We start from the raw sequence: 27,283 nt of genomic DNA on the forward strand, positions 1-27,283 counted from the left end.
ACACCAAAAATAGGTTCTGCTCAGCCTTTTCATTTTTACAATTTCTGGATGTTCCTCATGGAGCACCTCCATGAGTTCTTTTCACCCTTGCATGGGTACCATTACTTGTTTTCCCCACAGTAAGCATTTTTCCACCATTCCCAATTCATGTCTTCTATTGAAGAAAGGGTGCCAATTTTCTGTAGTAGGACACTTGTCTGGCTATCCATTTTTTTTTTTACATAGTTCAGCACCTGTTTTAGGAGTTTGTCCTTTTTTGTCCACCTGGTGATTTCTTGGTAGGTAACAAGAGTATGATCTAGGTATTCTAGCAATAGGATGTGCTCCTCTGGTATGGACACTTCTCACAGTTTTATAGGCCTGGACAACTTACTCAAGCCATCTAGATTTCCATTTTTTCTTTCTTCTCAATATCTGGTATGAATATGCAGATAGGATTACCACCTACTATTGAATTCTTGCTGAACTGATTTCTAGAATTTTCTTATTTTCTTTAAAATATTCCAAAAATGGTTTATGGTCGGTATATAATGTCAAGGGCCTTCCATACAGATATTGGAAATCTACTGCCAATGCCTCCTTGTCAATTTAAGCATAATTTTTTTCTGCTGGTACCAGGGTCCTTGATACAAAAGTTATTGGTCTTTCAGATCTTCCATGATGCGAGATAGTACAGCTCCCACCCCATATGGAGAAGCATCACACGCCACTGTAACTGCTTCATTTTGGGAATTTAATTGTTCCTTTGCTTCTTCCCATGTTTGTTCTTGTTTTGATGTCCACTTCCATTTTGCTTCCTTCTTCAATAACTGATGGAGCCAGAATGTTTTAAATGTTTGTAATGTACTGGGTATGGTAATTTATCTTACCCCAAAAGGCTTGTAACTTCTTTACTGATGTTGGGTGTGGTACCTTGTTGATAGATTTCACTTTCTTTTCTGCTTTCTTTGTTTACTATGTGGCCAAGATATAATATCGTAGGGACTAAAAATTTGCATTTTTCCTAGTTTTATTCTAAAATTTTCCAGCCTGTTCAAGACTTCCTCCAGAGCCTTAAGTGTTTTTTCCTGGTTTTGCCTGTCAGTAGAAGGTCATCAATTCTAATAATTACATTTTCAATTTCCTACAAAATGTTTTCCATAGTTCTTTGAAATACTCCTGGGGCTGCTTTCAACCCATAGCACAACCTGTTGTATATGAAAAACCCTTTATGAGTATTGATGGTTGTTAATTTCCTTGATTTTTCATCCAGCAATAATTGCTGGTAGGCTTGGCTTAAATCTAACTTAGTATAGGATTTATCTCCTCTCAATGTTGCATCTTCTATTTTCGGTATTGGATAATTATCCAATTTAGTGACTAGAGTGATTGTCATTTTATAGTCACCACAAACACACACAGGCTGATCAGATTTTAAAATTGAGACATGCTTTTGAGGGCCCCAGCACATTTTTTTTTAATTTTCAGTTCCATTATTGTTACAGATGCTCTTGTATCTATCTCCATAGACACCCTCTTGTCACAAATATTGATATCCAGTAATAGGGGTTAACTTTTTCCAGTTGTGCTCTGATTCTATTAATGATATAAACTTCCTCAGAACTATTTAAGTTTGTGCCTCACCATATTCTTTTCTTTTTAACAATATCGGTGGGTTTCTTTTTCATGTTTAATTTAAAACAGTTATCCGTTATGTGTCCTAATCTCTTACAAAAGGGCATTTACTTCATGTGTTCCCCCGTAACAGTTACACTTTTCTTCAAACTCTTCCTCTAGTATGGGCTCATGTTTTATTTTTTCGGTTTTTCCCATGCGGTGGTGCAAAAATATTGTTTACTTGCATTTTTTTGTTTGAATGTGTTGTAAATGTTTGGAAGCAGACTCCATGTTGACTGTTAGATTTAGGGTCTCGTTAAAGGTGATGGTGTCTCTCTTTGCAAAAAGTCTCCTTTAAATGTTATCATCGTTTACTCCATTTCATCTAAAAACGTTACAAAACAGCAATTTTCAGACATGCTTCTTAATTCAGCCACGTAATCTGTGATCGACTCTCCCAATTGACAATTTCTTGTATAAAATTTTGTTCTCAGAACGATTACAGACAGCTTCAGGCTAAAGTACTTTTTCATCAGTCTAACAAGTTCATCAAATTCTTTGTCTTTTGTTTTTTCTAGAGCTAATAAACTTGACATTTGTTTATAAACTTTCTTGCCATAAACCAACAAAAGAATAGCTCATTTTTTTTAACACCTTCTATATTGATTGGAATGTTGTTCGCTTCGAAAAAAATGTCCCAAATGTTCAATGTACTGGTCCCATTGATCATTTGAACTATCAAACACTTACAATCGACTGATGATAGCCATAATTCATTCTAATTCTAAGCCATTCAAGCTTATCTTCATAGATTCGTTATAATGTCTAATTCGAAAGAAAAACAATACATCCTCAGAATATCTGATAGTTTCAGACATACTGTGCTGCCCATTGATTTTAACAGTTCTTTATTCTACGCATAGTATCTTCTGACCAAGGCACACATATCACTGTAAAAGTCTGCTGACAATTCTGGTATGCAAATTAACGCCTTGCTAAAGCAGGTTTACCACTACGTCACCCTGGCCAATGACGAAGCTGATCACCAACTGAGGAATAACACGTCACCTTACCTACAAAAGGCCTGATACAAGTAAGTGACAAAGTTTTACTCCATCAACCCCAATCAACTATGGCCCACCTGCCCTGAGTAGGAGACTTCACAATTACTAAAACAAATGATATGTGTCTGGTACAAAAATAAAAATGGCATTACAGGCTGGATTTATTGGGCACACCACATCTTTCTACACAACCTTCCCACCCCCGACCATGCAACAACCACTAACACTACTTCTCACATATCCTCCAAACAACCCAACACCTAACCCTGAACAGAATCTCATGGTATCCTCACAAAAGGACAAAACCAACCAAAAAGACAACTTCCCATACACTTCAAGGACTTCATTATGAAACTACCTACCTTTATTATGAAACTACCTACCTTTATTATGAAACTACCTATTAGTACACACAACACAGACTGTAAATCTGACTGAGATTTGGGAGAGCGTTGTTATAAAACAAAATAATACATATCTCCCCTAATTTACAGACAAAAATATAAGCTAGTAATGGCAGCACCAAAAAAAGAATTGCTTGTTGTTGTAATTTGACTGCATGTGAAAATGCTGAAGACTTTTTTCACCATATTGTCAATGTTTGGTTTTGCAAGTAGAAATCATGAAGGAGTTTATTTGACTTAATTATTTTAAGCTCGATTTATGATTTTGACAGACTGGCAGAACATCCTATTGTTGAATAAAAAGGAATGTTTTTTTTTTGTTTTTTTATTACATTTTCACCCCAAACAAGGCAAATTGCCACTTTGGTGTAGGGAGCTACTATCAGGGGCAACAACTACTGGGGTACTATGTAGGGATTTGGCCAGCAAGATGTCGGTTCACGTTACACTTGAACTTCTGCACGTCAGTACTGTTCGGGAAGCAGGGACCTGGAATGGAATTCCAAAGTATAGCGGTTCTGGGGAAGAAACTATTGGAGTAGAAAGATCTTTTACATCTAGGGATCTCTACAGTGTGGGGGTGGGATTTAGCGGTCTGTCAGGTTTGTCGAGGGTGCTCACGTCGTGGGGGCACAAGTGATTGCAGTTCGTCAGAGCATTCACCACCAAAATACTTGTAGTAAAGGCAGAGGGATGCAACATTTCGTCAATGGGACAGAGGCTAAAGCTTAGATGCCAGTTTAGGGCCTATCAGGTTTGCGACTCTCTTTTGAACTTTGTCAAGGAGCGCGAGACTAGTAGCAGATGCACCCGCCCAAATGTGACAGCAATACTCCGTACATGGGCAAATGGTGGCCTTATAGAGGTACAGGATACTTTCAGGTGTTAGTAGCTGTCTAGCACGGTAGAGAGAGCCCACCTTTCTTGCAGCGGCCCTGGCAATGCCTTCAATGTAATTGTTCCAACTCATGTTTCCTGTGAACGTTAGGCCAAGGAGTTTGAAAGATGTACTCTCAGATAAAGAGTCGTTGGCCATTGCTATAGATGGTAGAGAGGGTTTCTTGTAATTATTGAATGAAACTAGTTTAGTCTTGGTGGCATTGAACGTGACCAACCATTTTTGTCCCCATTCCACTACAGATTGGAGGTCTTCCTCAAGTGTTTCTGCCATTTTTTTTAGAAATTTGTTCATTCGTCTTCCTGTCGTGCCTGCCATAGAGTGTAGTGTCATCAGCATATATACCCATCTCAGAGGCAATTTTGTCGGGGAGGTCATTTATGAATATCAGGAACAATAGAGGTCCAAGGATAGATCCCTGGGGCACTCCCGCATTTATATCATATTGTTTAGATGTACGACCGTCGAGGACAACCTGGATTTTTCTCTTATCTAAGAAGGATTTAATTATGTTAAGTATTCTACCAGTGATACCGTATGATCTAATTTTTCTGAGGAGACCCTCATGCCATACCCTGTCAAAAGCCTTAGATATATCTAAAGCTACCGCTCTGCCCTCCCCCGCTTTGTCCAGTGAATGGTATATACGTTCAGAGATTACAGTTAGGATGTCTGCTGTGGAACGGGCTTGTCTAAATCCATATTGTTGTTCAGTCAAAATTTTAGCATCTGTAAGGTGACGAACTAGAGCATGGTTAATTAAGGTCTCAAATATTTTGGCAAAAAGTGGGAGGAGGCTAATGGGGCGATAATTTGATGGGTCAGTCCTTTCGCCAGAATTCTTGAATACTGGTACAACAGAAGCAGTTTTCCAACAGCCCGGAAAGCAAGCTTCATTAATGTAATTGTGATTGGAGACTATCATGAATGTGTTGGGATTGGTCTGGGGTAGTCAAGTGTTTTTTGAAGAGATAACACCTCATTGAATGATGTGTGAGGAGAACATATGTAACATTGAGCAATCACCATTTCCTTGTCATCATGCCAATTCTATCAGATGTTTACAATTATATCCATGTATTCTATATAAATAGAAACATTTGGCTTATCACAGGATTCAAGTTTGCAGCATTAAGCCAGCCAAAAACACATTTGGCCCAATAGTCAACAGCACTTCTAACCTCTTGATACTAAACCCAAAATAAAAAAATATAAATTTAATCTCTCTGCTTATTCTTATTTATAGCAAATGTAAGAAACAAAATAAAAAGGAAAATGCCTACATAATAATTATTTGATCATAAATATATTTTTCGATTAAATTTTGGTTTATCTGTATGTAATCTCTTAAAATGCAATGGCTAACTATTAATTAAAAACAGTTCATAACAAATGCTGGAATGGAAATAGAGCTTTAAGTAAACATAATACTAATGTATCTGACATGAACTAGAGTTCTGATCTCATATAATATCAAGTTATTTGAGAAAAAAAGAGCTTTTAATAGATATTTACCCAGTTTGTAGTAATTTACATTCCCATAACGTTTATCAGTAGAATTACTCAAGAAAAATATGAAGCAAATTGATTTTTCATTTGACTGGGTGTCAGGAAATGGTTCTAAAAACTGTTGGCATTGTAATTACCATGCATAAGAACCATCATAAATCAGTTGAATTATGCCACAAGTTTTATGATTATTACTATATTTTAACAATTTTGATATTGTCTGTTTGTAAAAATAAATTTAGATTCTTTTGCAGTACTTGTAAGCATTGCATACACAAATGCAGTGGAATTACAGGTTGAGAAATGATAATCAATTTCTATGTGTTAAATGATAGAGATGGATAAGAACTGAGCCTTACTGTCGATCAATGGAAGATCACCAGGCATACATATGCAAAGTAATGATTGTGTAGAAGTGAAACCTGACCAACTGCGTGGAGAAAAACGATATGAAAATTATATGAAGAAGATTTAATGCGACTTTTAAAATCACGCTTAGATCTGATGACTTGAGAAATATTGAATATGGACAGTATAGAGATATATATATTACAGAACAGAAAACATGGAAGGAAATGATAAGTTGTTTTATGAGATTTCAATTGTTTCTGGTTATTTAATGCAGAATCAAGTAATTTGGGAAAAAGTTATTCTGCTTTACATTTTATATGGAGTTTCGTTTATTTTGTAGAGGAAAATGTCTTTGTTTAGCACATGCCTTTTTGCCATTGCCCTTTCTCTCACTTCTTTAGTTTCAGTCCAATGATTGTCAATCTGTTGCTTCTCACAAAGTATAGGGAAGTAATCCCTTATTGTTCAAACATGTAACATTTTGGCTGGTGATAATCCGAGGTCTTGGTGGAGCATATTCCTATGTATCATCATTGCCTGTGATGCTCGATTGTGGCATAGGTGGCTGTAGCCATTAATGCAGTCCATGAGCATTCTTTTGGCTGTTTTTATAGCTAGTTTGGTTCAGCAATTACTTTGAGGATAATGTGCAGATGATATATGTCTCTTTACGCTCCAGTCTCCGAGAATTAATTTATACTCCAATGAGTTGAATAGCGGTCCTCCATCGGATGATATCTCCCCTTGTGCACCATATGTGCAGAACCAACCCCTCGATGTATCACATACTCCTGCAGCCTTCCCTGATGGTAACAGGACAACTTCAATCCAGCCAATGTATCGGTCTGCATACACCATGTAACTCTTCTCATGCATATCCAGTAGGTCCGTGACAGTCTTTTGGAATCGGAATTCTGGGTTTGAGGGTGGCATTAGTGGTTCTCTCGGTTGAAATGGGGTGATCGAATTGTATTTTCAACATTTTGCCCTTGTTTGTCAGACACTAGTGTCTAGACCAGGCCAAAATAAACGTTGTCTAGCATTAGCCAACATCCCATTCACCCTTTGATGGGTGAAATGGAGTGCCTCTAGTATTTCAGCTCTAAGCTGCTTTGATATTAGAATTTTATCCCCTTTTATTGGTACCCCCTCCAAACAATATACTTGGTTTGGCATTGGCCAGAATTGCCGGACTTTCAGTGGCAGTTTGTGTCGTGAGTTTGGGAACCCATCTCGTATATATATCACTACTGTTTAACATTCCTCATCAGTGGCTGCAACTGCCATGATTCTATCCTAGGTTATAGCGTGAAATTTGGGTCATGCGCGTACACAGCTGTGATTGATGCTTGCATGGCCCCCCATGATGTGCGGAGTAGTATTGGTGGTCTTTAATTTGCTATGTCTTGATGGTGCCGAGTATTGAGAGGTGCAGTTTGGTGTGGCGTTAAGTTTTCCAGGAAAGTGCTTAATCCAGAACCTGTACATTAATGACCGTTCTTTGAAAGAAAACAAGTGAAGGTTTTTTATGTTTTGCAGGATCTGCTCTGAGAATATTTTTACCAGCAGCTGGTGGTCCACTGTAACCAATAAATCTGGACACCCCAAAACGAACATCCTACAAGATTCCAATCTGTATATCAATGGGGGAGTAGCAAGATTCTGCATCCTTCGTAAAATGGGATCTGACCAAAATCATTTTCCAGTGGTCCTTACCACAGTTAGATCCTAATTCCGTTGGATATTGGCAGTGTTTCTGAAACAGAAAATACTCAATGCCAACCTTGCTAGCGTCCGTCGAGAGGCAAGTTGCCCTGTTCATCCTGAATGTTTTGACCTCGATTTTTGAACAATGTTTTTTTTTTTGACTCTTTGTAAAGCTCATTTAGGAAAGAAGTTGTGGTCCTTTGTGCACAACAATTCTCAAAAGAAAACTGATATGAAAATGCGTATGATACCTGGTTAACCAGTTCAAACCATGATCTGATGCTGGTGATGTTTATCAGCATCGGGAAGTTGAGAATGACTTCAGTCATTCTTTTTAGTCAACTTTACACTGTCAGCAGTTATTAAAAAGTTGGCAAATTCGACTTCATTGCCTGCAAATTGAAACTTATCAGGATTGAAGATGATTCTATTTCTGCCAGACTGTGTGCCAGAAAGCAGATTTCACAGTTTTATCCCAGAGAAGGGTGTTATCAATGCAATGAATTCTTTGGGGCATATCTACCGTAATGTCATTGAACTGGTGAAGTGTACCCATCTCCAGAGGCATGGAAACCTTGAGGTGCTCTAAGGTATCAATAACAATTTCACTTTGTTATGAATGCAGTTGCATCTTGGGCCCCTGGGGAGAGCAGTAAACTGTAATATCCATTCCATGCATCTAAAACTGTTTTCTTGGTTCGCACAACAGACACTAAGTTAAAAAGGGACAGAGTGTGATGGGTTTCCCTAATCATTGCAGCATTCAATTTTTGTAGGTGATCCGCCCTTCTTTGGTGCAACCACCATCTTTGAACACCGGACTGTAAACATAACTGCTAGTACTGACTCAATGATGCCCAATGCAACATCTCTATCTAAATCTTCCTTCATCTTCTTTTTCCAATGATGGAGGACAGAAATGGGTGTGTGCGAACGTGATATCAAATTGTCTCTCTGGTTGATGGGGGAAGATATTGAAAACACTTGATTTGAAGTGCTCCCATAACCATTGTTCTAAACGTTCCCTATTATTTCCAATAGGGATAAACAGGGTTCTTGTGGGTTTATTTGGAATTGTTTCTCTTTGGGGACATCTGCATGGTGCTATCCAATTATTTAAGGGTGACTTGTCAGCTTTCAATATCTGGTGTAGGAAGTTATGAGGGATTAACTCTGTTTTTCAGTACCAACTCAAAAAAATTAAAATTCTGACAATCTCTCTGATATATAAATGACTAATCTGGTTTCTTTAAGGCCAACTTTATGCATTAAAACTATTCCCTTGATGTGCAGTAGATCATCCATGATTCCATGTATCCTTTTTCTTTTTTTTTTTTTACACAGTGATCACCACTTATCAAGGCCCGGAAGCCACTCAGAGATAAGGGTTATTGCAAGTACATTACGTTAGTGTGGAGATTTGATGAAGTGTTTACTTACCGCCGTCCATTAGGAATTTGTTAACATTGGACTTGAAGACATCCAAGTTGTAGTCCGGAGGGAAGCAGGCAGACGGAACAGAGTTCCACAGGCGTGTAGTTCTAAGAAAGAAGCTTTGTTCATGGAATCCGCATTTTGATTTAGGCACAGATATAGAGTGGGGGAAATTTTTCACGGTGGATTCAGCTAGATGGGTGTTTTTCGTGAAAGATTGGCGAGGGGGGACCAGAGATTGGAGTTCAGACGAGCATCTGCCATGGAAATAACGATAAAACAAGGACAGGCTCGCAACATCTGTTCTGTGGGAGAGAGGTTGCAGGGTAGAGAAAAGGGCATCCCCCACTAAGCCACAAAGTCTATTTTGTACTCTGTCAAGGCAGGATAGGCTATTTTTAGCAGCTCCTGCCCAGATATGGCAACAGTATTCCATCCTTGGACGTACTTGGCTTTTATATAGATAGAGAATTGCATCAGTAGTGAGATATCTTCTGGAGCGGTAGAAGAATCCCACCATCTTTCCAGCGACCTTGGCAACAGACTTAATGTACGTGTTCCATTTCAGATCAGGAGTAAAGGTCAAACCCAGAAGCTTGTCAAAACACTGAGCCTCACCCACCTATGGGTCATTAGTATTAGCATGTCACTAGTGCATCACAATACTTCCAGTATTTCAGGGCCACTTGAACATGTATCTGCAATGGCCTGGATATGGTGTATCTGACGGCAAGTCCCCTTATCTAGGAGCACACAAATTTAGTATCAAAGATACTTCGACCTTTATGGATGATGGCGGTTTGGGGGGGGGGGCTCTTTTGAATCTACCTCTGCTCCATGCAAGATACAGTATTGCTGCTAATTTCTGTTTTCGTTCACAAAATGCTGGTTTTCCTCATCCTCTGATGCTAAGTATTTTTAACTGGTGTCATGTTGAATCACTCGTTGACTTCGCTGTTGACTTTTCGACACACTTTTCATAAGTGTCTAATTATTCCACAATTATGGCATCTGAGATCTCTCGCCTAACAGTTCTTCTGTCTTTTTAGTCAGTTGGAGTGTGATATCCTCCCACACCCTTTACACGGTTTATTTTGAGGGGTTCTGGGTTCCTGCCCCTCCCAAGTTGGTTTCTTCTTGGACCTCATTGAGCCAAACATCGAATGCTCATTTAGGCTGCTTTGCAAGTGAGGAGTCGACATATCTGTTGTCTCTAAACTAATCAGTCTGTGAAATTTCTGTTCGACTTGTCAAAATATTGGCTTCAGCCCACAGCTTGCACTGGTGTTCTGTATTTGTTACGAGTTGGCCAACCACCATGTCCTCCAAACAGTTTATAGTCTGTCGGCAGCTCTCGTTAGGATATTGGACAATAAAATTGCAAAACCTTGCTTGGGACTGAAGCTTTGCTAAAAACTGTGTGGATCCTCGCCTTCTTGCTGTCTCATATTGTGTCATTTATGACTATGCACCTCTTGATGTAGACCTTTCACTGCAACGAGCCGTATATGCCATAGGAGCTGTTCTTCCATGACTATACTTAGGCCCTACTAGTTCAAACAAAAACCTGTTTACAGTCTTTGAGCAAAAAGTTTTTAACTTGTTGCATATTTCTATGGAGTCGGTTAAACTGCACATTTGTTTGTACCGGGTCCATATGTTTATGAATATTGCTCAGTCCCTGTTGGTGAAACCATCCTCGGTCTGTCCAGTTTTTAGTGTGGGGCTGGTTCAGCACGTTTTCTCTGCCAGCATGAAACTTGTTTTCTTTCTGTAAATTTATCAACTGATGAACTAGTTGCAAGTAATGTCCATCACATTGTACTGACACCATTACTCTTCAAATTTCAGTAAGAAATAAATAAATTCTTCTATTAGTATCATGTAAAATGGACTTAAAAAGTCTTCCAAGTCCAAGACTAGTACTGAATTAATAACACCACACAATGTTTCTTGAGTTCTTAAATTTTGCTTCCACTTTTTTCCAACCTGTCTCATCGGTCGTCCCCATTCTCTGCATTAAGGTGTCTATTGTAAATCTGTAGCAAAACATTAAAACGAAAAAAAAAAAAAAGAAAAAAAGAAAAAGAAAAATGACTACATTAGCAAATTAAATTCACCAGGATCATTCTGGGTAAAATTAAAATTTATAAAAATGTATTTCTACTTTGCTGCATCAAATTTAACTGTATACTTTCAATTTGACACATCTATAGTTGATTCATTAAATATTTGTCTACAACATGCCTAGTTCTAGTTATTTAAAAAGAAATATTATTTATAGTCGATATGCAAAACAAATTAGATTTAAACTCCTTCTGAAAAAAAAATCTCTGAATCTAAATGAATTCCAAAAATGACTAAAAAAAAAACTAAAATCCACTGAATTCAGCAGAGAACTCTATTCGTATAAAACTATAATAAGAGATTACAAGTCTTTTAGAATGCAGTAAAATTATCAGGGCATATTTTCTGATTTTTTTTACATAGGCATCATCACATTATCAAGGCCAAGAGGCCACTCAAGGATAAGGGTTAAAGAGTGTACAGTAGAAATTGGACAATATAGTAATCATTAGTAATAAAAATTTGTTAAATTTGATAACTTATATGGAACGGCTCATCAAGAACTTATTTACTTTAGACTTGAAGACAACCATATTGTAGTCAGCCGGAAAGCAGGAAAACGGAAGACAATTCCACAGGTGTGCAGTTCTAAGAAAGAAGCTCTGTTCATGGAATCTACGTTTAGGTTTAGGCACAGATAAAGAGTGGGGGGAATTATTGATAGTGTTTACAGCTAGACGAGTGTTTCTTGTGAAAGTTTGGCGAAGGGGGACCATAGATTGAAGCTCAGTCGAACACTTTCCATGAAAATAACGATACATCAGAGACAAACTCGCAACATCTCTTCTGTGAGATAGAGGTTGCAAGGAAGAGAAAAGGACATCTCCTACGAGGCTACGAAGTCTATTTTGAACTCTATCAAGGCAGGACAAGTCCTTTCTAGCAGCTCCTGCCCAGATGTGGCAACAGTATTCCATCCTTGGACGTACCTGGCTCTTATATAGATAGAGAATAGCATCAGCAGTGAGATATCTACAGGATCGATAGAAAGATCCCACCATTTTTCCAGCAGCCTTGGCAACAGATTTGATGTACGTGTTCCATTTAAGATCAGGAGTAATGGTCAAGCCAAGAAGCTTGTCAAAACTTGAGGCCTCCTCAAGACGAGAGCCATTCATTTCAATTGATGCCAGATGTGGATCAGATTGCTGATGATGAAAAGAGAGAAGCTTGGTTTTAGATGCATTAAAAGTAACCAGCCACTCCTTACCCCATTGTACTACGTGCTCAAGATCAGAGGAGAGAGAATTGGAGAGAACTTGCTCGTTTACTGTCTTAGATGTGCTACCATAAATGGTAGTGTCATCAGCATAGATGTTTACAAATGATGTAAGGATGTGATTTGGAAGATCATTAATATAGATCAGAAAAAGAGTTGGGCCCAGGATGGATCCCTGAGGGACACCGGCATTAATACTGTGAGCTTCTGATTTTTGCCCCTCAACTACTACTCTTATGAACCTATCAGAAAGAAATGATTTAATAATTGAGAAGACATTTCCAGCAATACCATAGCTAGAGATCTTATGAAGTAAACCTTTATGCCATACCCTATCAAAGGCCTTAGATATGTCAAGAGCAATTGCCCTAGATAGGTTGCCTCCGCCGAGAGATTTGCTAATCCTATGAGATATAACTGTAAGGACATCTGCTGTAGATCTAGCAGAACGGAAACCATATTGAGTGTCACTAAGAAGGTTATTTTTGTTGAGATGTTTGATTACTTCTGTATTTAATACAGACTCCAGCAACTTACTCATGACGCACAGGAGACTTATTGGCCTGTACTGAGAGGGGGATGAGCGATCACCTGAATTCTTAAATACAGAGCATACTGATGAAATTTTCCAGGGAGATGGGAAACTATTCTCCTTAAGACAACGTTTAAAGAGTTTTGTAAGTATGGGCGCTAGTTCAGGTTGAAGTTTTTTGAGTACTATAATTGGAATACCGTCAGGGCCAGTTGCTTTACTGGAATCAAGGTTTTTGATTAGCTTGGCAACATCACGTACAGATATACGTATATCACATAGCGTGTTTTCTGATACAGGAGGAAATATTGGGGGTTGGCAGCCTTGATCACAAAGGGTAGAATTAGCTGCAAAGTTCTTGACAAAGAGTTTGGCTTTGTCTGATGCTGACGAGATTACCTCAGGTCCATTGATAATAGTTGGGATGGAGCACACGCTTCTGTTCAGGATTCTGTTTGCTATTTGCCAAAACTGGTGGGAACCAAGCTGCTGCTCAGCTACTTTGGACTTAACAGATTGAGCATACAACTCTCTTGCATTCTTTATTACTTTCTTACAATGGTTGCTGGCAGTCCTGAAAGCGGCTTTAGTTTTCATACATCTATTACGTTGGAAACAGTGGAAAAAGTGATTTCTGTGCGCAATTGCAGCAGCACATTCTGGAGAGAACCATGGCTGGCTGTTAGGTTTTTGCTGAAACTTTTTCGAGGGTATGAAACGGTCAATACCTACAATTAACCATTCCGTCAGGTCTAATACTATAGAGGACACATCCTTTTTAAACATGGAATGCAGAGGTAGATCAGATATAAATGTACGGAAGCTATCCCAATCAGCCTTAGTGTATCGATATACTGTACGATGGAGAGGTACGTCTGGGGACTTATTACATTTCATTTTTATCTTAATTGATACAACAGAGTGGTCGGAAGATCCAAGAGGCGACAGAACAGAAACTGAACATAGTTCAGGGCAAGTTGTGAGAAAAAGGTCTAGTAGGCTCGCATACTGGCCGTCATTGTCGGGCACACGAGTGGGTTCCTGAACAATCTGAGTGAGGTCATAAAATTACTTGCTTATTTAAAATTCAGTTTTAATTTTAAAAAAACTGGAATATAATCAAGATAGAAGAATTTATTTAAAACATTGTTAGCATGATGGAAAAATGGCCAACATTTTACTATGACAATTGTAATAATGCACGTATAGTGCAAAATTGTTTCTTATTGAAAAAAAATTGAAGAAAAATGCAAAATGAAATAGAGAAAAACATTAAAAAAGGATAAATCACCTGACAATATCAAAACATTTATGGAATGAATTTGAAAAAAGTTAAATTAAAAGTGTCATAGCAAATTGAATTCTTTATTAACAAAAATAATCTAATTGAAATTAAAATTATGTTCTTTTGTTCATTTTGTTGTTATGAATTAGTTTTGTTGACTGCAAACCATTAAGAAATAAATGTTAAATTTTATTTGATGTTATTTATTCTAATCATTTTACATAACTCCCTATATTCACACCTTTTGACCAACTCCTCATATGCAGACTCCTTGTTGAACCCAGTTCTCTTGTACATAATTTGTAAAATCAGAATATTTTAGAAAAGAGTGTAAACTAACCTCAGGCAAATTTGTCTCAGGAAGATCTTCAGGTTTAATCACAGATTTCAGAAAACTTATTTGATCTTTCTTGGATGCAATGAATATTTTTTCTGCTTCTTTCATTTCTTGTAGAAGAGGGTTGAAACATATTTCTTTGTTTGGAAGGATAGGCAAATGAAGATATGTTTGCAATTCCATCAATGGGTTTCCATAAAAACCCCTTAGATCATTGGCAGTCATTGATTCTAATTTGGACTTTTGAAAGGCAGTCGTGCTTAACCAAAGATGTGCAGGAACAGATAACCATTTCCATTGAAAATAATTTGTAGAGTGAAAGGAAAGTCTTGGAGAAATTATCAGCAATGCCAATCCTCTTCTGGTGATCATTTTCATGTAAAAAATGTATCTTTTAGATGTGGATTTGCACTGAAATAAAAAAAAAAATGTATCTTTTAGATGTGGATTTGCACTGAAAAAAATTTGTTATGCCTTAATGTAATAAAAAATTTCAGAATTTGAAATGAGGATTAATTATTTATATTATTCCAACTAGTGTTGGGACGATTCCTAATTTTTATACGATTCCGATTCCAGGAAAATATTGATTAACGATTCCGATACCAATTCCGATTCCTAGGGAATTATTGTTTTGAAATATACCAGGTAGTTTTATACTTATGGTCGGGTAGTTCTCAAATATGTTCCCTAACTTTGGAAGAGATATTTTATGTCTACACCGTCATGTTTTGGTTTAAATAAAATTATTATATAATAAATTAAACGGAAAAATTAGCAAAATTTATTTTAGAGAAAATTTATTTTACTTAATTGGAATACAGAAAAAAAAAACAAAGAAAATAGAATTTATCCTTCAGAGCAAAAACAAATAAAATAGAATTTATATAACAGAACAAAAACAAGAAAATTAGAGATTAAATTAACACGATTCATTATTTTGGTCCTCATAATTTAATTATTTAATGAATTAAATAAAAAAAATATAGCGGAAGAGAAAGAAAATATATACTAATTAAATATAAAAAAAGATAAATATCTACTTTAATAATTTATAAATGAACATGCGTAATGAAAAAAACAATATACCGCGTGACATGGCGCTGTAGATACAAAATAACCCTTCCAAAGTTAACGACCATATTTGAGAAATACCATTAATCGAAAGTTTTTGTGTTTTATACCAAAAGGTAGGTATAGCAAAAAGTTACAATTAAAGGAATTTCAAAAACGATTTTTTGTTTGGCTATTGATAGTTGTATTTGTGACGGTAGTTCTTCAGACCTCCATAATTCACAAAGAGTAGTTAACACCTATTGTTTTTTCTTACTTTTTCATTGCTTTTACACATTGTTTCTAACGTGAAGAATAGGTTTAGCCAAACTAATTTTGAAATAGGGTATATCAAAGGAACACATATAAAAATGATACCACTATAAAAAAACAAATGAAATACTAGATAAAATTGAGCAAAAATAATTACCAAAATTACAGAAAAAGATAAAAACCAAAACAAAATAAAAAATGGTGAAGTTTGTTGAGTGAAATGAATTATTGAAAGAAAATTAATTGAACTAATAGAAATGTTAAATAAAAAAATGTCACATTTTAATATTTTTTTAATAATTAAATTCTCAGGGTTGTCGAAATTAAAAATTAAGTGATTTTTTTTTTAATTAGACTTCTTTCGAAGCTTGTTACCTTGAAAAATACATTTTAAACCCTGTTTTTTTTTTTTTTAAATAAATTGAAAAAAGAAATGCAATTAAAAAAATTTAATTGATAATTGAAACTTTAAAAACATATTAAACATTGAAAAATTACTTATCTCACAAATTAACGTCCAATAAAGTAGATCCAGTCTTCATACAGGAATTCGGTTATAATAAATATATCTTTCCCAAACTTAAAAATTAAATCTTTTATTTATTTATTTTTTTTTTTTTGAGAGAGAAAGTGCTTTAAAATCGCCGGGGAATGCCTCCTAAAATTTACTTTAAAATTTTAGGAGTTTAATGCCTTTCAAAGACGGTTATCATAATTTATTATCATCATTTAATTTCCTTTTTTCCTTCCCCCACACCTTTCCACATGGTTCAGTAGTTAACCAGTGCTCCTGTTGCTGTCAGTCAGCTATCTTTACCTAAGTTTTAATTTCTAGTTAAAAGAATTTTTTATGAATAGAATCAGCATTTTTAAAGATTATTTTTTTAGTTGCATATATTGTATTTACTCTTTGAAGTTAAGGAGGGTTAAAAAAATTGGTGACACCTAGATGATGACTTGGGCAAAAATAAAAAAAAAGACACTGCGATTTCGACCCTCACTAATAAAACTGCTCTGAGTGACTAGTTGGTAATTTTGCTAAGTCGTGGACCAATGAGTTAAAAAAAGATTTCAAGAAATTCAACAAATTTTCATTTGGTTCAAATTTAAAAAAAATATATGGAAGTATAAAATATGTTATAATATTTATTTAAAAAATATTTAGAAAAGAATGAAAAACAAACACTTCTATTATTCTTTTTTTAATCTTTAATAGCATATTTTGGAAGGAAAAGGAAAAAAGTTATGAGTTTTGAATTACTCTCTGGGTTTTGTGTTCGGGAGTGGGAGTAAAAAATGATCTAAAAATACTGAGACTGCATCAGGAATGCCATCCCATCCATACTGCCAGGCAGATCCTTCGAATCCTGTCTCTTTCAACAATACATATTTTTCATAATTTTTTTTCTTGGTTGACTTTGTTATATATATATATATATATATATATATATATATATATATATATATATATATATATAATATATCAAGATAAGCAGTATTCTTCATGATTTTTTTTTTGTATGATTGCAGACAACTTATGAATAATCGAATCCTGTCATCGAAATTGTGATGTAGAAACATCAATATTTCTCTTGTGTCAGCCTTCATTTGGTTTCGTTTCGGTGAATAAATAGTTCCTCCTACACTGAATAATCTTTCACTTTCAACTGAAGATGGTGGGACACACAAGTATTTTTTTGACACAGCGGACAAAAATGGAAAATTATTTTGGTTGCTGCTCCACCAACAAAGAGGATCTTCCCACTGTCCAATTTTTTTAACTTCCTCATACTTGGACATTTCAAACATTATTTCTTTTTCCAATGCTCTTTCTTTTTTATCCTGTTCATTTATAGAAGTAGACTCTTGATGTTTTTCCTGATTCTTTTTAAATTCCAGTAAGCACTGGTTGAAACTAAAGTTGAAATTGTTTTCATCCTCCTCGGTATCCCCTTTTTCATCTGCAGAAAAATCTGAATGTGATGAATCTAAAGTAGTCAAAATGGTTTTATTTTTATTTATTGAATTTATATCTTCAAGTAACCAATGCTGTATCTTCTCATGCTGGTTGTCTTGGTCATCATTCAAAAAAATTAATTTATACCGTGGATTAAGATACGTTGCCATTATCAAGTTCTTATTGTTGAAATAGGTTGGAAATCTTGAGCTGACAGAAGATTTCCAAGCAGATAAGGTGGAACCTAATCCACTAAATAAACCTTTTTCTTCTGCCTTTTCAAAAAATTTACAAATTACTTTTGTGGCAGGGATAATTGATGATGCCAAAGCCTCCCTTACACTTATATAGTTTGTAGAATCAACAAAGTTTTTTAAGATTTTTATCAATTTTTCTAGAATTCTCCATTGATTTGCATCCAAGCAGGGTAGTTTTGCCTGTTGTTAACAGTAGGCTATCAAAGCACATTTTTGCTCAAATACTCTTTCTATAGTATAGTATTGGCTATTCCAGCGAGTGGTGATATCTTGTATGAATTTATGATTCGGTACATTAAAATTTTTTTGGATATTCCTCTTGAAACTTATTAAAGGCTGCAGGGGAATGATTAAAATGGCCAATAATTTTTTTTATCACTGCCATCATGTCTTTTACATAGCGTTGTTCAAAAATGGCATCATTTAAAACCAATTGTAAAGTATGCAGGAAACATGGCAATGAATCATATCCCGCTTGTGCAACTCCTGCAGCCATATTTGCTGCATTGTCTCTAACTATAACGTGCACTTTATAGTTAGGAATATTGTATTCTTTAATCGTATCTTGCAGACAATTGGAAATGTTTTCAGCCGTGTGAGTGGTTGTAAATGGGACAACACGAAGTACTGCTGTCCTTTGTTTATATTCTTTTGTAATCCAATGTCCAGTGATGCTTAAAAAAGATACATTGGATGTTGTGGCAGTCCAGCCATCTACTGTAAAAGAAATAAATTGAACATCGTTCAATTCATTTAGGATATTATTCCTAACTTTGGAATAAATATTATATATAATAGATTCCTTAATATATTTCCTGGAAGGAATGTTGTAATTAGGACATATTTCTTTTAAAAGTCTTTGAAACCCAATATCTTCCACAATTGAAAAGGGCTGCAAATCAACTGCAATCATTTCCCCAATTAATTTATGTATAGTTTGTGATCTTGCATCATTGATGTCCCAAATCTTTTTCTTTTCTAATATTTCCGTAATGCTAAGTTGTTTTGATGCTGCTGTTATGGATGTAGAAGTCTCACCTTGATCAAACTTTCTTTTCTTTGTCCGGCTAATAAATAAATCAAGCTTGCGTTTCTTCTTTTCTTCAATTTTTTGTTCCTTTTCTTTTTTATTTTGCTTCTCCAATTCATTTGGATGCTTCATAGTTAAATGTTTTAACATGTTGGTTGTGGTCATGTTAGATGGTTTTGTTCCTCGCGATATTTTAATTTGACAGACTTTGCAAATGGCTTTCAACTCATGATCTTCATCAACTTCAAAAAGTTTCCATGCAAGACTTTTTTTGAACCTTTAGGCCATATTAGAAAATTCAGTTTATCTGTAAACAAATAATTTACTATTAAATTTTGTTTTAAAGCTAGTCACTTATTTGGATAATTAATAGATAATAATCCGCTAAAAAAGACAAAAAGAAAAAAATATAAAGGGATGGGGCGGTAAATTGTACCAACCAGTAGTTAACAAAAAAAACTAAAAATTAAATTCTATAAATTTAATTTTTGAAACCAATGTATAAAAGTTTACATAATGAAATGCAAATATGCATTTTCTTTTGAAATTTTTTTTTTGGTTGACTGTGTTCAATTCACACATGGTTGATGCGGTTCAATATTGCTAAACTATAAGTCTTAAGTAAAATTCTATTTATAAATACATTTTAAAATGAAATTATTTAATTAATTGTAAATATTATTTAGACATAAAAATTAATTTATTACAAAACCTTTTAAAAAATATATATTAATTTCTTTTTCGTTCGGCAAAAAACTGCGTCAAACACTTTTTTAAAATTTTCAATTTAAAATTCTAGAAAAAAGATTATATTAATTTAATATTTTTAAAACTTTTAATATAATCACAATGAGGGTTTTATCTTTCTGGAGAAAAAAAAAAAAATAATGGATTTTATTTCAATGAAATTAAAAAAAAAAAAAACTTGACTGAATTGAATTAATTACCCTTAAATTAACGAAGGGGTTATTTAATAAGTTTAGGTTGGAAGAGATAGGTATGGGGTCGGTTTGAGTGTTTTTGTTTTCAAAAATAAAAGTTTAGACTCGCAATTTCGGAAAACAGATCATTTATTTAATAAAATAATTGGTACAAGTGGAGTTTACAGTTAAAAATGTGTTTTGAAATAAGGGATGCTCCCCAAAGATTAACACGGCGATATTTTCCATTTTTTGCGATATTTTCGCAATTTCTCACTTTACCAAACATTTTTTTTTTACTAACTTTGGTTTATTAAAACTTTTTTTTGCAGACATTTTTTAATTTACAACACATTTTTAACGACGTGTGTGCGTTTCGCGTCAGAATTTCTCACTTTTACAATAAATGTTTATTTATTTACTTACTTTTACAAACATTATCGTTTTACTTACTTTGGTTTATTAAAACTTTTTTTTTTGCAAACATTCTTAAATTAACAACAAACATTTATTTGTGGAATTTTTATACCGATAGTTTTAATTAATTCTTTCGATGGATTTTTATTGATTAGACACTAATCTATCAGATTATGAACAAAAAAAATTTTTTTATCATTATTTCGACATTTGGAGGGGGTGCTCACTTTTTACTTACAACGTTCTGGTAAATCGGTCACCCATTTTGTAACCAATGATTAAAAAATGAAGGAAAAGAAAACAATGAATGAAAATATTTGTTTAAACTTTTTATTGTTATATTTTTTATGAAAATAAAGTATCAATTTTTTTTTTTATAACAATGAATGAAAATATTTTTTTAACCTTTTTATTTTATGTTTGTTTTTATGAAAATAAAGTTTCGATTTTTTTTAACTTAGTTTTTATTTGAACAATTAGTTTTTTTTGTTAATGATTTAAGTACTATACATTTCACTCACATGTTGGAGAAATGTTTGGAAATTCTCCATCTCCTTGTCTGCTATCATGTGGTACGAAACTTTTGTTTTAAAAAAAAATCGATACTTTATTTTAATATAGGCACCGCCAAAACTGGGGGGGGGCAGGTCAGTACTTTTTGACGGACCGTCTTTTTAAAAATCTACCAAAAATCAGGTAATTATCCGATCAATACGAAATTTTCAGCGATTATTAGAAGAATGAACTTTATAACAGTGTACTTATTTTTCATAAACGATATTTATATATATATATATATATATATATTTGCTTACAACCCCCCCCCCCTTGTTTTGAAGTGGGAACAAATATGCTTAAAATAATCATCTGAAACTGAACAAAACATTTTGTGTTGTTGTTAGGGATAGAATTATAGATTAAAAAAAAAAAAAAAAAAATTGTTTGCATACCTTATTTTGATGTCTGAATATCAGAACTTCGATTGTGCTTAATTATCCCGCTTTTGAGTTTTGAAGTGTGAAATTCGGTGAATATGTTAAGTAAAATAATTAATTTAAGTTAAGCAAAACAAAAAAAAATTTTTTTAATATTTATACGAAAAAAGCCATTTTAAAATTTTTGATAAATAAATTAACAATTTTTTTTTAGCGAGCCGAATAATGCATGACCATTATTAAACAGGGCATGCTTTGAATAATCAATACAAAAAAAAAAAATTTGATAAATATTGTGCCCTTTGTGTTAAAAATAGCATCATTTTTTTCGATCCCGTTTGAAAACGTTTGCCGCCTTTCGACTACGGTGGACCAAACGCGCTGAAATAATTTTTTTTTATTCTGCTTTAAATTGCCCCCCCCCATTTTGGGGAGCCTGGCCCCCACACCATACACATTAAAAACCAAACTCATACAAATGGTCACCCATCTGGTACTGGCCAGCCTCAGCTTAATAATACATTGAAATTTTCATCACTGAAAAATAAGTTTTTTTGGCCTGTTTGGTCTTCCATAGTTTTCTTCTTATAAAACGCAAACGTAAACAGAGTCGATCTAGACTCTACATTGACGCGAAATATCTAGTTACCTATATGAATAAGTGGAATTATTTAAAATTCAGGTACTTATATTATAATATTTTTGCATATTCTCTTATAAAATAATCCTAAATCTTAGACAATAAATAAATAAATTAATTATTTCAAAAACCTTTTTTTTTTTAAATATTTAAGTACGTTTTTTGTGCAAGACAAAAAATGTCAATTGTTAACTTTTTGCGAAAATTTAACATTTAAAATTTAATTAAAAATAGTAGAAAAAGTTTTACATTATTCTGTTTTCTATATGATAAAATTCAGGGTTTTATCTTTCTGGAAAAAAAAGTTACTAATGGATTTTAATAAATGTCATTTAGTTTTAAAAAACAACAACAACTTGATTTTGCGGCCATTTTTGGTGGTGCCTATTTTAATAAAAACAAACAAATATAAAAAAGGGCGGACGTTGGCTTTCACCGCCTGCCCTTATAAATTCCATAATTTTCACTTTTTGGAACTTTTTTCTTGTTAATATCATCCAATAGAGACTTATCAGATAATCTAAAAAAAAAATTTTTTTAAAACATTTTTTATGACTTTTCACACCTTGTTCAGTTTTCTATTACAACATAGTAGTAAACCGGACCCACCTTAAAAATCCATGTGGAAGTTGCCCTTTTTTTTCTCTCTTAGAGAAACGTTCAACTTAATAGCCAGTCACCAATTTTCAATAAAAACAACTTGATTAAGAAACAGGAAAAAAAAAACAAAAAAAAAAACGTTTTACAATACACACATTTAAAACTATGGCGGACATTGAATTCCCCCAGTTCCATTCTTCATTTTTTTTTTTTCAGAAAAATTTTGATAGATTTTTAAATTGAAAATAAAAATGCAATATTTTTTTAATTGGTTTTCTTTGAAGAAAGTTGGTATTTTACGTAGTTTTAAATGCTTTTTACTACATTTCAAGTATTAACTCTTTCTATGGCATTTTAAACTTCGCCATGATAAAATGTCGACAGTAATGAAAGCACATATCAGCTTCGTTTGAGTTTGGGGAAAATGGAGAAGACGGTAGTGAATTTTTCGTTAGCTATTTTACACAAGACATTTACATTTTAATCATGATCAAGAAACAGGAAAAAAACAGGGTACGTTTTACAATACACAGACCCTTGAAAAAAAGTAGTTAAAAGCAAATATACAACAAATAAATGTTAACATTGTCAATAAAAGTTACTTATCTGCATCATTCGTTTGTATTTTTAAGTAGTTTTAAATGCTTTTTATTTCATCTCGAATGTTATAGCGGTTTAAAATTCGCTACTGTCTTCTCCATTTTTCCCAAACCAAAACAAGGCTGATGTACGCTATCCTTACGGAACGACGCCATCTTGTATTGGCGAAGTTTAAAATGTCTTAGAAAGATTTAATATTTGAGATGAAATAAAAAACAAACATTTAAAACTACTTGAAAATACAAACGATTTGATGCAGGTAAGTTGCAAAGTAACTTTTATTGACAATGATATCGTTTATTTGTTGTATATTTGCTTTTAACTACTTATAAGGGCAGGCGGTGAAAGCCAACGTCCGCCTAAAAAAGTTTTAAAAAAATCAACTTTTATTTGACAAAACTCAAAATGAGATTAGAATTTGGGACCCCATCGCTTCAGTAGGACCTTTTGGTGCCATTTTTACCTACTTATTTACTTGTGCCATTTTTACCTACTTATTCACTTGTGCCATTTTTACCGAGCACCACATTTTTGATACTATGAGAAATACGAACCATGCTGAAATAATGTTATTATTGAAAAAGCTATTCTTTTTTTCACCTAACAACTAGCTATTCTTTCTTTCACCTAACAAATTAATGAAAAAACATACCATAAAAATTTAATTCAACCTGGAAATCCCATCTAAAATATAACACGGTACGTACACTGCACAAGCACCAAAGTAAAATCCCAATTCTCGTCGAGTGGTTCTAATATGGGATCGGTTTGCTATAACGTTGTAACTAAAAACTAGCACCCCTTTCAAATGTCAAAATACTTTTGCTTATTTTTTGTGAGATAATCTGGTAAGTGTCCAATCAATAATAATCCACTGTTCTGTTTGGTTTCTTACAGTTTTTCAAAATTGCAAAAAAACAAACAGAAAAAAATATAGACGGGTTGATGCTCGTTGATGCTCATTCGCGTATACTCCAAAAATGTATTTAATTGGGTAAAAAAGTAACTTAGTTTGTCTTTAATAACATTTGCTTTTTTGCTTATTTATTGTTTCACCCATTTTTTTGGCATTATTATTCTCAAAGATTATTCAAAAGAAACGTGAAGGTATTGTGCAATTATTATAAGAAACTATCTTATTTATTCAATAAATATATTTTTATATTTGAAAATTAAAAAGTTATTAGAACTAGAATATAGTTGAAACTACAAAAACAATTTCTTAGTTATTTCATTTCATAATTAGCATATTCATTACAAGCACAGACTAGTTAAAATTTATTAATTTTCAATTCATGAAACACATTTTGACTGTCTTTAAAATAGTTTAAAAGTATACATTTACATTTTTATCTTGGAAAATTCACACTGTCTTTTGTATGTCTTGTCAGTAGCTGAGAAACGTGAAAACTAAATTGTCAAACGATATGAAAGATACCAATTAGCAGAAATAATTTTATCTGTAGTTTGGGATTTATGGCTTTATATTTATTGCTCTGTACAGACACATGACGCCAATACGTGCTTTTGCATAAAGGTGTGAAAACTTTTGAATTCACTAATCCCTTTAATGTCCACATTACTTGTCACTAACACTTTGAAATTGTTAGATTTTTTCACACTTTGTTACCATTGGCTTGCCAATGCTGGCTAGGTGACCCCGGATATATATATATATATATATATATATATATAGTTTCTTTCTCATTTTTCCACAGTTAAAAAAATGAAATGTCATCAAATGATTTCAAAAGTACAAAAGTTTTCAATAAAAATCGGCAAAAGATTTTGTAATGACTAATTTTTTTAAGAGTTTATAATATTCTAAAAAAAGATTTTAAATTAAAACTTAAAAATTCCATAATATATAATAAATAAATTCTATTTCCGACTATTTTCGCACCTAAGCTTTGCTGAAAAATTTTTTTTGGAGGGGGGGGGGTTGTCACCCCTCTATGGCTGTCACCCGGGGGGGGGGCTGACCGCCCTCCCCTGGTCACGGCACCAAATATGTATATGTTATATAGGATTTCATTATTATTATTTTTCTTCTTGTTATTAATATTGTTCTTTTTCTTCTTTTTGTTGTTGTTATATCGTTCGTTGTTAGGACTTTTTAATAGTGAGAGTCTTGGAGTCTTAGAGAGAGAGAGTTTGTTGTTGACTTAGAGAGGGATGTTGTGAGAGAGATTGTTTGTTTTATAAGAATGTCGTTGTTTCTGTTACATTCTTAGACGTGTTGATGGAATATGAGAAGCTCTTAGAGTGAGGAGATAGTGTTCAGACAGTCTTAGTGTAGATATGAGATGTATAGTTCATATTGTCGATATGAGATGTCGAGACGTGTATGTAAGATGTATATGTTAAGACATTTTATAACACAGATATACAAGACATATAATAACAATATTCTTTACCTTTTGGTAGAATCACAACACAAAGACGAAGTTATAAAAACACATGATAGGTTTATTTCTTCTCACGACCGGCCGGCCGTGGTTTTCATCATCACGAATTCAAAGCTTCACATATTAAGTTTCAAAGTGACCGTCTCGCTTCTAGACATTCGAATTCCAAACTGCAGACTATCGTCTGTCGTTCTCAAACTCCCTCTCCGTCTCTCCCCCTCCTTCTGTCTGCTTAACTCTAAAGTTTTTCTATCTATATCTAGAACTTCCCATTTTTCCATGACGTCATACACATGTTAAAACATGTCTCTTCTTCCACGTGTTCTGGACATGCGTGTCCAAAACTTTTCCATTTTTACAAAAGGAATTTTAACCTATATTCTCAGTAACCTATATTTCCAATATGTTAAAAACATGTTTATTAAATTATCTTGTAGCTTTCAATTGAATTTTCATAACAAAATTGACAGTGCACATTCTTTTCTTGAAACTATTTTATCTCTAAGCTGTTTTGCATTCCATTTTCTAATTCTCACACGTAATCTATTTCTAAACCTAAATCACGAGGTTCGAATTTCGTCTATGCTATATCATCTTCATTTTAACTAAATCTCTCTATTTTTATACTTACATGAAAAGGGGACAGCCCTTATCATGTAACATAGCTACGCTAGTGGGTATGAGCCCCTGAACCCTCAGACTATTTTCGGCCATTTTACAGCTTTCGTTAAGGTATGCTCCAGTGCACGCTAAGGCTATTCGTGTGCCATATGTGCACCCACACTCGTATTAAAGTGACATAAGCGTAGTAATCTTTCGCAGACAATTTAAAATTAGATGGAAATTAATTTTTAAAAATTGCAGATAACTTTGGAAAGGCAATTGGTTGTTTTTTTTTTGTAAATGTCGATAATACACTACCACAGGACTTGCCTTTAAAATCTTAATTTTCATATAATTTCGGGTGTGTTATAAACAAATATTGCATTCAAAATTGGGGCCGGCAAATAGTTTTTAAAATATGGAAGGAAGCATCTAACACGTGTTTTTGTTTGTTTATAAAGTTCATGGTGTTTTTTTTTGGGGGGGGGGGGTACAAAAAACATAGGCCCATGTCTTTTTTAGAATAAGTTTTTTATTTTTTCGGGATAAAAAGAAAATTCCAAATAGGTATTTTATAAAGAGTTACTCGAGAATGGAGTGGCGTTTTCAGCACACTAAATCTACTTTAAAAAATATATTTTTCTATACGAACGTGAGACGAGCCCTAAAGTAAAATAATACCAAAAATGTTATCTAATCTAAATTGAAACCAATATCTTATTTTATTGGGGGGGGGTTGCAAAGAAGTTCCAAAAAATATATCTAATTGCTTCATGAGCTGAATATTTTAATAGAATGTAAATTTAAAAAAAAAAAAATATTTGAAAATTGACTTACCCAGTAGTAGTTTAAATTTAATATAAAGCTGTATTTAAGAGATAGCAAAATAATTGTTTTTGTTTTTTCATTTTCTGAAGACCTTAACCGCAAACCACCACTTAGCATGTGTAGTTCTAATATTATTCCAATGATATTCTTTTTGAAACTTCAAAAGAAGCCGACTACTGTCAAAATTTTGCGAAATAATACAACGTGATCAATTTCATTTTAGAGATATTTCTTTCAAAAGCCTTCTTTTAAAAAAAAGAAAAAAAAAAGTATATTGTTCTAAACCTTTTACTGTTTAA

The 27,283-nt window shown here is 33.7% G+C and overlaps 1 protein-coding gene across 2 annotated transcripts in view; it reads right to left on the bottom strand.

The window, feature by feature from the left end:
* Window positions 1-27,283, bottom strand: part of LOC145259163 (GTP-binding protein 8-like) — a 244,887-nt gene that overhangs the window by 39,446 nt on the left and 178,158 nt on the right. For both annotated transcript variants that reach the window (XM_080116891.1, XM_080116892.1), the window contains exon 2: window positions 14,467-14,874. In XM_080116891.1, coding sequence (XP_079973017.1) covers window positions 14,467-14,841 — 375 coding nt within the window. In that variant the 5' untranslated portion in view covers window positions 14,842-14,874. The remainder of the gene's footprint in view (window positions 1-14,466; window positions 14,875-27,283) is intronic.

The sequence above is a fragment of the Euprymna scolopes genome, chromosome 34 (genome assembly GCF_053919585.1).
Source record: "Euprymna scolopes isolate OS-2025 chromosome 34, ASM5391958v1, whole genome shotgun sequence".
In the NCBI taxonomy this organism is placed as follows: domain Eukaryota; kingdom Metazoa; phylum Mollusca; class Cephalopoda; order Sepiida; family Sepiolidae; genus Euprymna; species Euprymna scolopes.